Consider the following 15,577-nt stretch of genomic DNA (forward strand, 5'->3'; position numbering starts at 1 on the left):
TATCCAATTTGGTACTGAAGAGCCTTGGGGCAAGTGTCTTGAAGCGAAACATTGATGTATACCGGTAAGGATGACAGTGTTCCATGTATGTGCAATTTGTTAACATTCATTTAAAGTAGAACTCATGTGAATGATATCTGATTTTAATCCACAACGAATTTCTGAAATACAAACTGAGCAGAGAAAAGTATCTTCTGTATAATTCAGTATTCATATGGAAGTATTTGTTTCGAAATAATTTTTTTTTCTTTCGTGGAATTCAAAGTTTATATGAACGTAGCTGTTTCATGAGGACTTTCTTTCAGTTTGTGTCTGAAAGTTACTTCTTTGCATGATCTACACATCCATGTATAGAGTTACTTATTTGCAAATTGATTACTTCCTTCCTTTCTTTGGAAGATTCCCTCATCTTTTTTTGTATCAAGATGGAGTAGTAGAAAGCCAAAAACTTTCTTTTCCAAAAAACATAATTCATAATGAATATGATTTAATCTACACGCCAATTTGTCAATAACATGTCGTTATTAACAAATTCCGAGAATATTTGAAAAACAAATTTGAGTGATTGAAAGTAAGAAAATACATTTGTTTGTGATTACATCAATTACTAAAACTTGGTAAAATTTGTAAAATATCAGCTTTTCGTATAGTATATCCCTGATAGAAAATGTAGTGAAATGTTTCAACTTTGGTTGGCTACGGTCAGCTGAATCACCCAGTATGCGAGAAAATAATTTTAAAATATAGTATTTATAGATATAACTGCAAAAGAAAATGGCAGTTCGAAAAATTATTTCCTCTGATAGCAATGTACCAAGGGAATCTTGTTGACTCACCCTGTATAAGAATCAACTTCCTGGACATGTGCCTGTTCTAACGAATCAATGTTGAAACAAAGAAAAGGAAAAGATTTTGAATTCGAATGCCCGTTAGACTTGGAACATACTGCTTTTTTGAAGGTCGAATAATCACCTTCGATGATGAAAATAAATAGTAATCCTAGTTTGCGAATATTTAACCCAAGTAAAGTTGTTAACAAAAATAAAAAATTTAACGTTGTCTGCAGTGTATGAAGATGATTATTTCACTCGATGCATGAAAACGATGAATCAGTTGAGGGATAAAATATATCCATCCAACAAAAAAAGCAACCCAAACAATGATCGATGTGTGATCAAAACATGATCACCACGCACAGTGGTATTTATGGGTGAAATAATAAACTAGCCTTCTTACGCTGACCAATCAGATTTAACCGCAATCGGCTGGCGGAATTCATTGTTACAGTGTCGAAGTGGACATTTATGTTTCAACGCCTGTGGTGTATACATATACAATATTTTGAAGTTTGAAATTTTCAAAATGTCAAGTACTGATACAGCTGAAGAAACTGCTAATTTGTGTCCCTACACTCCACGTTAAATTTTACCAATAACCAGCCGCATATTACTGAAAAAAAAATTGGTCGTTTCTTGCACTTGCACTATGCGTGATACTGTTTTCAAGCACTCTGTTGCTTACTTCATTGGACAGAGTATAGGCAGCGTTTACAGGGTTTTACAGCGATAAACTATGCTAGACCTGTTCAACCATTTTGGTTATGAATACATTTTTCATCAGTTGAGTTTTCTTTTATCTATAGTGAATAAAATATCATCAATAATATGCAATATGCGGTCGATTGTGAATCTCCCTATAAATAACTATTTTTTTCAAGAGCGAATTCCAAACAGAAAGTCATTAATTATATAAATGATATTTTCAAGTTAAATTTAAATCTCGGTCAACTGGTCAAACATACGTCACACTCAAAAATATTTCTCACCGTTTTCCTTTGTCAAAAACGCAACTAAGGAGTCTAGATGGGTCTCATTTCGTGGTTTGAAATTGGGCTCCAGTAATTTATCCAGAATTTTTTTCAGTTTGAAGCTAGTATTTGAATCCATCCTTGGTTCTGAAAGAAAAACGAAATTAAAATTAATTGATTATTCGAAATGACGACTAACACCAAATTTCTCCTCGAAAATTCATATGTCATCATGATATACATCTTCCTTTTTCCCCAGCCTTTCAGGAGAGCGGTACTAGTGAGGTAAAATGGAGACAAGTGACGACATCTGGGAATTATGTGGTGCATATACAGAACCCGCCACAAGAGTTTTTTTCATGAAAAATGTATTCAAAATTTCATAACCCAAAATTAATAGGTGCTCGGTTAGTAGTTGAATAAACAATAATATTCTGGTAATTTTTTTTCATTGCAGTTTTGCTTTCAATTGTGCTCTTATTCATTAAAAAACTTTTCTTCGAATATGAATAAAGGAAAATCAGGAAAGATGTTCTCGGCGAGTAGTTGAATCAACAATGATCCTCTGGTAATATTTTTCATCGCAGTTTTGCTCTTACTTGGTACTTTATCAATTTACTACTTTTCCCAAACTGAAGATCGACGTAAATGTATCCTGAATTCTTTTTTTTTTTTGTAGGTAATCTTTGAGATCTTTGAAAAAATCCTTTCTAGAACATTTTATTTTCCATCCATTTATAAACAACCAGATATGTTGGAAAATTTAAAATATAACCATCAATTTAAACTACCATGGTCGACTATCTGTATGTAGATTTATCATTCAAATCTTTTCAAAAAATATTGATATTCTTCATACTCTGGACAATGCATTGAAATCTCCTTTATTTTCGAAAGGATCCTTCCCTCTCAACATCAGCTGTTGTCTGATGCGATAAATTAGTACTGATTCTTTGTGAAATAGATTTCTACGTCAATTTATCTATAATGGGTTTCGTATTAATCAAATGCTTGTTACAGGTATCCAAATTCTTTTACAATGCAGTATTCACCTCGTGCTTCATGAACTTTTTAATGTCTTCAAATTGATATATTATTGTCCGATGGTTCCGAAACCGCAACTTTTAGCGGAGTTATCAGAAGCCTTATTCCCAGAAATCTCCACATGACATGGAACCTATATGGACTGTCTGATATTTCCACAAGATAATGAGTAAACGTGTTTTCTTGGTATGTAATTACACCAAAGAAATCTGTTAGAGTAACATTGTTCTTATTATGCAAAAAAATTATGTGAAGCAGTTCTTGCCTCATTGCATATAACTTGGCAGAAGATTTACTGTATGTTTTATACTGTTTGGTTTTGTTTCTCGAGCCTCAGTGCGAGCTCCGCCCACTCTGAGACCACAACTGGAAACTTGGAAATTATGCTCTTCTATAATATTTCAGCTCAGTTTATGGAAATTTAGATGTGGGATATCATTTCCTATGTGTTAAGGAGAATCTTTCACAAGTTTATTAGTTTTCGCTAATTTTAAAAAGGGGAAAAGTCGATTTTCGTGGAAATGGCTTTTTCAGGTATTTAGATACGAAAAAAGCACTGATAGAGTTTTCAATTAGCTTCCGTTTGACACCTCGATCACGTCTCTAACGTGAGAGGGTCAGATTTTATGTAGTTTCGAAAACGAAAAAGATCACACATTCAAACGCATTTTACAGCCAGAAGGAATGAAAATTTCGAAAAATGTTACTTGACTTTTCGATTCAGATCGATGCATATTACTCGAAAATGAAATGAATATTTTTGACAAATTTTTGCAATTTCCGAGTATTTCCGGGAATCACCGACCGTTAGTTACATTATTCCCGAGCCAACCCTAGACTTACCTGTTTATTTATAAATAAAAACCGGTAACTGCTGACATTGCATTCTTGCCGAAATTTATCTCTTAATTGTTTACAATCATTGTTTGATGTTTACAACTTATAACATATCATAAGCATTTCAACCAAGACTTTTATCTTTTGATTATTATGAATTTTACCTGGGAATTATCTTGCATAGAAAGAGCTTTTCCCGTAAATTATCTTTTTACCTTTACCAATGTCATAGTGTGTCTATATAAGCACATGAATTGTTATTGTAAACAATCAGTTTGTGACCAGCTTTCTATTTGGATAAAGCACATAGTGAGGTCCGAATTACTTTTATTTGTGTGAAGTTCACTTAGTCAGAGTTATAAAACTAGTTCAACATTACTGGTGCTTCTACGAACTCCAGACTGCTGGAAGCACAACGTAATTGGCGCAGTCGGTATAGACAGCAAGCAACTTACTGCCTGGTGATTACCAAATTTACGACGGAAGCTATAAGACCAAACCACAGTGTATCGGGAAGAGGACTTGATATTCTCTTGCGTTGCACGGGGCTGACTCTTGAACCAAATATTCGAGAAGAAGCTGAAAGACAAACAGAAACAAAAGAAGAGACCCAGAAGCAAGGGTGAGACTCTCAAACAATATTTTAGAGTTGGAAAAAATAAATAGTGACGCTAGACAATAAATAAGAACATTACGAAATAATTCCAATTCAGACTTAGCCAATTTGAGTGAAAGTTTGTCGTCTTTGAGCTTGAATTCTGATAATAATATCATGGCTGAACCAAATTATCAGCAATTGAGACTATTTTTCAATATTATTTCTACATTTAACGGAGATCCGTGTGAACTAAATAATTTTATTGCTGTATATGATGAAACATTTCAACAGTACAACAATGAACCTCAGTTTATAAAAAAAATAATATTTAGAGCTTTATTAAGTAAACTCAAAGGAAAAGATCTCACACTGATAGCCAGCCGTATTGAATTAGACACATGGAACGATCACAGAATGAGATTTTGAAAATCTCATTCTCTGATCAACGACCTTTCAACAGTCGAACAGTTCGAACAGCTTCTCGTAGATGATGTTGCACGTCCACTGATTCAAATGTTCTATTTTCTCGTGCCACATATCCTTTTACTTGCGCCCAGATTAATTCTATTGGGTTTAATTCGCAGTGGTATGGTGATAACCTTAAAACTGTAATTCCACGACTTAACGCCATTTCATCCACTGCGAATTTTTTATATTTGTCTGTGTGTAATTTTGTCAGCTGGAGTAGTTCTGCCTTTGAACTATCTTTGTTATATTGGATGTTCTTATTAATTAACCATTCTTGAATTGCTGCTTTTTTCCATGATTGTTTCGGTAATGGTTCTAAATGTCAACTATGGTATGGGGCATTGTCCATGACGATGACAGACCCAGGTTCCACAAGTTGAATGATGCCTTCAAACCATTTTATAAACACCTCCGCATTCATATCTTCATGATAGTCGCCTATTTTCTTAGATTTAAATATTAATTCACCATTTGGTAAAAATCCACTGTCGCTTCTATATGCGTAACTATCAGACGACTACCTTTTCCAGATGGCTGTTTTAACCCAACTGACAAACCTTCAATAAAAGATTGTCGTGCACTTGTTATATTACCATCCTGCCATACTTTTTTGACCGTATGTCATTGGTTAACCCATGTCTCGTCCATGAAGTACAATTTTTTTTTGAGCTTCCGAAATTCGTCAATTTTTCTTAGATAGTTTCTTCTCCATGCTATTATTTCTTGACGTTCAATGAGAGTGCTTTTCCTGTCAACTTTTCCGTACGTAAATTTCATTTCGTGTACAAGTTTCCTAAAAGTTTCTTTACCCATTTTTGGGACCAATTCATGATCGCTAAGTGCCTCCAGAACTGTTTGTAGTGTGGGCAGCTCATTTCTGAAAAAGAAACTGTGAATAGTTCTGCGTATACTGGTTTTGGCTTCTTCATCAACTCTGATTTTTTTTCGTCCCCTACTAGTTTTTGGCGTTTGTACGTCCCCATGAATTTCTGCTTCTCTTAGTATTTTGTAAATCGATGATTTTGGTACACCGGTATAATCAGAGCATATATCAACTAATTTATCTTTTGTAATTGTGGAACTTAATGATGTAGAAATACCCGGTTGGTTATTCGGAGGTACACACGTAGAATTACAGCACATATGCACAAAGTCATCTTTTGGTGGCTGATGATCTCTTTCAAGACAGTGAAATACCCGCAGTACAATTTGTTTTTCTCTTACTGACCGAGACTCCGACCGTTTTACCTTTTTCGACGTGGAAGGCCCGACCATGTCTCCCATTTTTTGAGTAGTTTGAGAACGGTGTAGAAATATAATCATGTAACTCTCAAACACTTATTAGCGCTATTATTTTCACCAATTGTTATCACAACACGTCGATTGCTGACTAACATAACTGTAAAACGTACAATTCACGCTGTATAATTCACAAATCAATGATACGCTCATGGCTGCAAGTACATTAGTGAAGACTGCAACGATGAGATGGAAGTTACGGTAAAGTGACAAAGACAGAAATATCGTTGCGTACAGCGTTGCCACTAGTTGTAATAAATATCTAACACTATACAGAAAATAATGAATTTTAACTGATCAGTAATCAGGAAATGTATAAGTATTACTCATTACAAGCTCATTACTGATTTTTGTCATAAATAATACCTTTTAATCGTACTAGTATTGTGTATTATCTATAATTTGCCACAACCTACAACTCTACTGCTTACTATATTTTGATTCTGCTATAAACTGGTAACGTAAAATTTAGATATGACAACGCGCTTTACTCTCAATCATTATTGGTTTTACTATAGACAGCGGCGGCCTTACCCATTGCAAGGCTCTGGGCGGCAGGTCTTTGCGAGGCCCTATGCCTCTCGTGAAAAGTATGTGATGCGAAAATAGATTTGAACCAAACCGTCTGATTGTTTGGTTTAGGTATTTGTCATGTCTAACTAAATGACGAGAAATGCTATAGATATACAAATAAATAAAATTTGAGTTTTAAAATTTTTCATTTTGATATATTTCCAAATTAATATATACAGAAATTGAAATTGATGTTTGCGGCTTTTCCTAAGACTGAAATCTTCAATTAAAGCACAATAATCTAACGAATGAGCTACATCATTTTCGAATGAAAGAATAGCAAGGGCTGAAAGCCGTTCTTGTGTCATCAAATTCCCCAAATATGTTCTGATAATTTTAAGCTTCGAAAAACTCCTTTCAGCAGACGCAACTGTTACAGGTAAGGTGGCAATAATTCTCAGGACTATTTCGATAGTCGGGTAAACTTCGGTTAACTTTTTTTCTATTATGTATTTCAGCACCGAGATAATGTCGTCGTTCCCTTTATATACGTGAATAAACATACTTAGTTCTTTGTACAATTCATGTTCATGACAGCTGCGCGCATATTGTCGACAATTACATAAAAATAGTTCATTTTGAAATTCTCTCCCTCATTCAATTCTTGAGCTTCATCTTCTCCTTCATAATCAAAATGCTTTTTTTTACGCCGTCTTCTGACTTCGTTGAACTGTCTGTCAATATAATTTTCTTCGGCTATTTCTCTCGCTGTTACAAGGGATGACTGAAAACCATTTTTTCGATAATTATCGAGCCAATTTGTGAATGCGTCTAGGTGTTGTATAGCCACATGCATGTGGCATGTGCATGTTTTCACTTTGCCACATTTTACTTGTAACATTTATCTTTGTAAGAATGTCATTTTATGATAAATCCTTTAAAGCATCACATATATCACTTAGTTGGTTGTTACGGTTTCATTTTACCTTTCTAGATATTAAGAATTTTAGACTAAAAAGAAAAGGAAGAAGGAGAAAATGAATAGAGGAATCGGATTGTCAACAAATCTATATTATATGTGGTCATGCCCTTACAGGTAATCATTATTATCAAATATTATATTTTATTTCAATTCTTCTCAAACTTTCCTACTCTCACTATCTCTGGCAGTAGACTTGGTCTCTTCAGTCACTTAGATCATTAGAAATGTAGCAGTTATTACAAAATAAATAAAATTTCAAAACATAACCTATACTTGTCATCATCCATTCAGATTGATTTATGTCTATATTGAAATTCTCCTCCATGATTGAAATTTCGTCCATATTTGGTATCATTGATTTGGGAAAAAGGTAACTAGAACTTGCACAGATGTGCAGGAAAAAAAAACTGGAAAAAATTGAAGTCCTCCATTTTTATAGTGATATTCAATTTACGCATTTTGCGGATTTATTCTGGAAATCTCGTTCGAAAACACCAGATTATTGATAAGTTGGATAATCTTAACCACCTTCACACATTTGTGGATATATTTTCTGGATTCCTGAACATTCCAACCTTCTTCGACGTAAGTTCTACGTAATCACTTTCGAGGCCACACAACATCTAGGGTATGTTACCTTTCTCATTTGAATATTCACTACAATAGAATGTCATTAGTACTGAATGTCTTTATTGTTTTCAGGCCTGTTTCCTTCTTTTATAATCCTTGATTTGTTCTGCTTTATATATCAAGAAGTAGAGTAGTGGAGTATAGTGCTGAACCTGGCTTCTCATTCCTTCCTGCTTGATAATAGTGATTTGAAAGCTGTCATAAGGCTTCACTGGTTGAGGGATTTGCTTCTGCTTTAATTGACCCAATGCACGAGTGATATTTGAACACCCCAACTCTTAGGATACTCTCATGAAGTGGATCAGGACTTGAAGGAGACACCGACGAAACAGATAAGCCTTTTTTTTAACTGCACTTTATTTCTATCATTTTATTGCTCAGCATGGTCGCTTTCACTGATTGTGCATGAATTACTACACAAATTGTTTTGTTTTCTTTCTTTATAGTTCTACAGTTATCAAGTTGTGCTAGACCATTAGTTCAGTCAAATCCTCATTTCCTGTAAAGAAAAAGCATATAAATAACAACTTTAGAAGAACCTAATAGTGGGTCAAAATTAAACAACTTACCTCTAGCGTTAACAGTGTACACTTTCAGTATATATACTAAAAGTTTAAGGAATTTAGCGCATGTAACTAGTACATTTATGACGAATAATTGCCTCAAGAACATAATATTACCTTACAATTTACAGGATTGCATTTTTGCATCTATTGCAATATTTACATGAAAATCGACCTTTGACTCCTGTTTTCCTGTCACTCCTCTCACACTTTTCCCTACTGAAATCAGGCTAGCCATCATTTATAATTGCGATTTCCCCAATTGTCAAACCTCTTTCATCGACGGTTTCTTGTTTTTGAGATATTTACCCAGCTCCGGTTCCACAACATTGTCACTCTGTCAATTGTCAACGACAATTCGATTTTATTAAGAAATATCAAACTTTATAGGTTGTTTAACTCAATATAGTTGGTATAACGTTTCGCGTTCTATTTATTTTTTTTTGTCCGATAAAGAACCCCACCCGTCTCCACTGAGCAAGGGTATGTTCAGAAAGGATTAAATATTTTGCTGCTAACGGCCAACCAAGTATCGCAAACCGTTGTATTCCTTTGTTCCGTAGGTCGGCAGTAGCATGGTATTTAACGGCCTTCACCGATGCTACCCTGCACTCCCATCTAGTTTCAGAAAGTGGTTTTAGCGAAAACGATTTCACATGAGCATTTAAAATAGCCCACCTCTGAATTGAGCCGACAAACAAAGTGTAGAACTTTGTAGCAAACCAAAAAAAAATTTTGCTTGGACACAAGGCGATACTGCATATCCTAGTATGAGATTCCAGCTATGACTTCCACAAGGTGAAAAATAAGCAAGTGAGTTAATTTCAAGAATACGTTTTTATACCCCACTTTTCTCACCACGCATATTGGCACCATTATCATGTCCTTGGCCTCTGCAGTTTTTCAATGATATACCTAACTGTTCTGATTATGTGATTATATAGTTAGTTAAACTCTCAGCTGTAGTTTTTTCGACGGCTAAGAAACCAATAAAATGTTCTTCAATTTCAGCTGTATTTGCATTGACAAATCTTATAATAATTGAAAGTTGCTCAAGACGAGAAACGTCGCGAGTACAATCAAGAATAATAGAGTAATATTTATTATTTTTTCAACAATTTGAGTCTTCACGTGACTTGCCATTAATTGTATGATGTATGATATTCGTTGAATCGCTGTCCATTATCATTTACGGGAAATAAATCAACTTTAACCCGGATTGAACCTTTCAATATAATCTCAGTTCGGTCTACATCAGTAATTGTTATGGGCCATAAACCGTGGTCGTTTCGAGGATTCAGATCTTCCATTCCAGCAGTCATGACTGTAGACATAGACTCGGGCTCAGATTCGGGTTCTTGACTTAATAGCGTTGACGGCGGCACCGCTGACGTGAGAAACAATGATGTAGTTAAATCATTATCATCCTCGCTGTTTTTACTTGATGACGGCGGCGGCACCCATGATGATGTGGAAGGAATGCTTTCAGCTGGATGAGAATTAGAGTCAGTCACTTTCAGTTAATAGATGTTTTGTAGAGGTTTCTATTTCTTGATCATCACTCAATAAATCACACATCATTCATAAATGTATTTTTGAATAATCAACAAGTTGTAACAGAATATATCATCTAAGGAACTCAATTACTTAAACTAACTTACAGGAGGATATTATAACAACTAATTTTGTTTCCTATCAAACTGTTTCAGGTAAACTATGACAGGATTGAAATTGGTAATTCAAGGGCCTAGGTAAGATTAGTTCTGGGAAATATGTATATTGTAAAATCCATATAATTATATAAATTAGTTTATATTACTGAATAATGAATTTTAGAATTATGTTTTGAATGAATGAATTAGTTAACTAACTTTATTTTGATCTGTATTTTTTTAAATTGTCTTGGGTTGCTGCGCGAGGCCCCTCCAAGAGCGAGGCCCCAGGCGATTGCCCCGTTCGCCACCCCCTAAGGCCGCCTCTGTGACTAGAGATGCAAAGGTTGCACAGATTGATAACATCGAGCTAGTGTTGATCACATTTTTGAAATATCTCCCACCAAACATTCAAACTAGTGTTCGTTTGAAAAATCCTAATTGCTTAGAGGAAGCTATGAAACAATTTATCGAGAAAGAGAATTTTTAATCATTGGTAAATGAAGGAAGAAATAATTATACACAGTCATATACACAGTCATTACCAAATCCTCATTTGAAACCACCCATGGAAAAATCATATCAATCACAACCCAATTATTTACAGAAAAAGATTATTCAACCAACTTTTCCTGCATCAAATAATTTTCAAACACCACAATTTCGAAATTATAACCAACAAAAATTTGGTAATACTCAAGGACAATATTTCCCAAGTCAACCAATTCAAATGACACCTCGACAAGTGCCACAAAAATATTTTTCAAACTAACAAGTATTTGGTAAACCTTCCGATGTAAATGTTGGGAAACCAAAAAACCAACAAGTGAATAAGAAACCAACGCCAATGTCTACTTCTACCAGACATTTAAATACACAACAGAATTTCTTTCAACCACAATCTAAACCCAATTTTCATGTAGAAGAATTACATTATAATGGGGCTTTATTACCTCATTCTTCTGAAGATAACTTTCATTTTGAACAACAAAATATTGATTGTGAACCAGAAATAGAGTATCAAACAAAATATCAACAAGAAATAAAGGAAGAATTTGAAAATGAAGGTTTGATAATAAATAATGAAGATCCCGAATTTCATGACGAAAAACAAAATGAAAATTTCATTTACCAGCCTCTGGAACGAAAAAAACTTAGAAATTCATAATATGAAACAGAGAGAATGACCATATTATATTGAAATTTCAGGATTCCCAAAACCTCTAAACTTATCAATTGACTCTGGCAGTCATATTTCTTTAATAAATCCAGTAGTAGCTGAAATTTACTTTCCAGAATTTATTGTTATGAAACCAACTGTTATAAAAACCTCTTGTGAACAACAAATAGCGAAATACGAAGCTCATATTCCAGCTTTTGCAGAATTTTGCACAAATGAAAAAATTATTTTTACATTATTTGATTTTCATCCATTTTTCGATAGCTTGATAAGCTTCAGAGACCTTCGTAATATGGGTTTCAATTGGAATCTGCAAGAAGGATACCTATATCGAAATGATATAGCTATTCCAGTATATCAGTGTTCACCTTCAGACTATAACAGTTATACAATAACAGTAAATGAAAATGAAATTTTCAGAACAAAATACCAACAAATGCTTTGACAGATGGAACTTATTATATTCCAAGAAAATTAATAAATTCTTACCGTTTTATACCCGAAGGTATTGGAACAGTAGGAAACGGACATATTACTTTCATAATCGCGACTGGGAACAGCTCTTTACCAACATTTCGATTGACGATGCGGTAACAAAGTTCTATGAAGCTCTTGAGGAAGGTACTAGATTGTATGTTCCCGAGGTTACTATCAGGAATAAGAGGTTCCCTCTATATTTCTCTATCGATACTGTTAACTGTATAAAACGCAAAAACCTGATGCATAAAAAATGGAAGAAGTATGGCTATCAGTATTATTATGAGGAATTTAAAATACTCAGGCGTAGGAGCAAGAATCTAATCTTCAAAAATTACAAAGCATACATTGATAATATTCAAACAGATATCAAAGTCTGCCCGAAGAAATTTTGGAAATACGCGTCAAGTTGTCGAAATGGTGTAGGTATTCCTAATAAATTGAATTTTAATGATACCATTGCAGATAACGCCAAAGATATTTGTATACTTTTTGCCAACTACTTTCGTTCTGTTTATAGTCCATATCAACAATCTTATAATTTCTCCGCGCATCTTAGCAACAACAATTTGATTCATTCTATCCAGTTCACTCCTGAATTAGTGCTTGGAAAAATGAACACATTAGACGTCAATAAAGGTGCAGGAATCGACGGCTATCCATCGTATTTTGTTAAAAACTGTGCAGTCAGTTTATGCCACCCACTCTGTAAACTTTTCAATACATCTATTCAGTCTGGTATCTTCCCAAAGATTTGGAAAACGGCTCTTCTCGTCCCGATATATAAAAACTCAGGCAGTAGAAATCTAGTCAATAACTATCGGGGTATAAGTAAACTCTCTATTTTCAGTAAAGTATTTGAAAGCATAGTTTATGATTCACTATTTTATAGTTTAAAGACCTCACTCTGTGACATTCAACATGGTTTCTTCGCTAAACGTTCCATCGAAACAAATTTAGTCATTTACACCGAATATATCTCGAGTGCACTGGACAGCCGTGAACAAGTTGATTCACTGTATACTGATTTCAGCAAGGCTTTTGACAAGGTTGATCATAACATACTCATGTCGAAACTTGCTGGAATTGGTGTACAGGGCGATCTTCTTAGGTGGCTGTCCTCTTATGTATTTAATCGTAGTCAACTTGTTAGCATCAATGGATTCAAGTCGACGCCCTTCGTGGTTACCTCAGGGGTACCTCAGGGCTCACACCTGGGTCCACTGTTGTTTTTAGTATTCATAAATGACATACAGTCTTGTTTCCTTTATTCTAATATTTTGTTATATGCGGACGACTTGAAAATATTTAAAAAAATTACCTCTATAAGAGACTGTTTGAAAATTCAGGAAGACCTTGCTAGATTTGTAATATATTGTGATATGAATAAGCTGGAACTCAACGTGGAAAAATGTACATGTATTTCGTTTTATAGAAATCATTCACCCATATTGTTTCAGTATTTGTTGAATAGTATTGCATTAAATAGAGTAAAATATATCAAGGACCTTGGAGTATACTTTGACATAAAATTGAATTTCAATCGCCATGTTGAATATGTCATAAATAAAAGCAACAGAACACTGGGTTTCTTCAATAGAATGTGCAGAGACTTCAACAACGAAGCCGCTATTAAAACTATCTATTATGCATTTGTTTATAGCAAGTTGAATTTCGCTAGCATTATATGGAATCCTTACTATAATACATTCAAATTGCGTTTAGAACGACTGCAAAATAGGTTTGTTAGACATCTTCATTACCGAATCACTAATGTCTATGTAACTCACGGTATTAATCAAATCCGTAACTATTATAACATTCAGCCTCTAGAGCAACGGAGAATCACTCCGGATCTAGTGTTTGGCTATAAAATTTTAACGAATCTTATTGACTCACCTGAGTTGATAGCAATGATGTCCTTTCATGTACCCCAGAGAAACACAAGGAATAAATATTTATTAGCTACTTCCACATATAACACCAATGTGGGGAAAAACTCTCCAATAAATAGAATTACAGACTCATTCAACAGATACTGTTCCAATTTGGACGTTTTCTCCATGTCCTTACAAATGTATAAAAGTAACATAAGGAAAATATTCAATTTTTAATCATTTATGTTCTAGATTAAGCATTTAGATCATTTACCTGTTGAACGCCAGTTTAGTTAGTTAGCACAATCTGTATTTTAGTGGATACTTGTTTGGGTTCTTTTACCTGTATGTGTCCCGAATTTAGAATAAATAAATAAATAAATAAATAAAAATGTAAAAATTGAGGACACAAATGTCAAACTCAGATGCCCTTCACAAGTTTTTCCAATTGACGAATTTGAAATATGTCAGGCTGAAATAAGAAATTGTCATCCTTACATAAACCAACTAGAAATTGAAAATCTCTTAAGAATTGATCATTCAATCGAAGAAGAAAAATCTAATTTGAATAAATTATGCAAAAAAATTTATACAATATTTCAATACCCTGATGAACCTCTATCTGCAACCACACAAACAAAGCATGTTATCAGAACTACTGATGATAAACCAATTTTTACTAAATCATATAGGTTCCCAGAAGTTCATAAGGAAGAAGTACAAAATCAAATTGCTAAAATGTTAGAAGATGGCATAATAAAAGACAGCGTAAGCCCTTGGTCTAGTCCCATATGGATAGTACCAAAGAAATCAGATGAAAGCGGTATAAAAAAATGGAGAATTGTTGAAGACTATAGAAAATTTAATAATAAAACCATTCAAGATCGATTCCCCATACCAAATATTGATGACTTATTGGAAAATTGGGTAGATCCCAATACTTCACCACACTAGACCTAGCTAGTGGTTTTCATCAAATAAAAATGCATGAAGATAGCCTTGAAAAAACAGCTCTTTCAACAGATTTAGGACATTTTGAATTCATGAGAATACCCTTTGGCTTAAAAAACGCGCCATCAACATTTCAACGAATGATTAATGAAGTTTTGAAAAATCAAATTAATAAAATTTGTCTTGTATACATGGATGATGTTATTAGTTTCTCATCAAATCTAGAGGAATATATAACAAATCTCAAAGAACTTTTCAAGAAATTTCAGGAATATAATTTAAAGGTTCAATTAGATAAGAGTGAATTTTTAAAACAAGAAGTTGAATTTTCAGGACATGTTGTAACAACGAAAGGAATGAAGCCAAACCCAAAGAAAATTGATGCAATTTCAAAATTTCCTATTCCAAAAACACACAAAGACATTAAAAGCTTTTTATGACTCATTGGATTTTATAGAAAATTCATTAATAACCTATCCAAAATAACAAAACCACTTACTCTTTGTCTTAAGAAAGGTAAAAAAGTGGAACATACAAAAGAATTCATTGAAGCTTTTGATCTATGTGAACAAATTTTGTGTAATGAACCTATTTTAATCCATCCTGACTTTCCAAAAGTGTTTACTTCAACAACAAACGCAAGTAAGTATGCAATAGGAGCAATACTTTCTCAAGACGGAAAACCTGTATGTTATGCAA

At 33.9% G+C, this 15,577-nt stretch overlaps 1 protein-coding gene across 2 annotated transcripts in view; it reads right to left on the bottom strand.

The window, feature by feature from the left end:
- The window catches only part of LOC111507428 (integrator complex assembly factor Brat1), a 121,900-nt gene that overhangs the window by 57,440 nt on the left and 48,883 nt on the right, over positions 1–15,577 (bottom strand). For both annotated transcript variants that reach the window (XM_023162723.2, XM_023162722.2), the window contains exon 2: positions 1,826–1,954. In XM_023162723.2, the coding sequence (XP_023018491.1) occupies positions 1,826–1,946 (121 nt within the window). In that variant the 5' untranslated portion in view covers positions 1,947–1,954. The remainder of the gene's footprint in view (positions 1–1,825; positions 1,955–15,577) is intronic.

The sequence above is a fragment of the Leptinotarsa decemlineata genome, unplaced genomic scaffold (assembly GCF_025532065.1).
Source record: "Leptinotarsa decemlineata unplaced genomic scaffold, Ldec_3_MD MMD2_tig00078363_RagTag_RagTag, whole genome shotgun sequence".
NCBI lineage: Eukaryota > Metazoa > Arthropoda > Insecta > Coleoptera > Chrysomelidae > Leptinotarsa > Leptinotarsa decemlineata.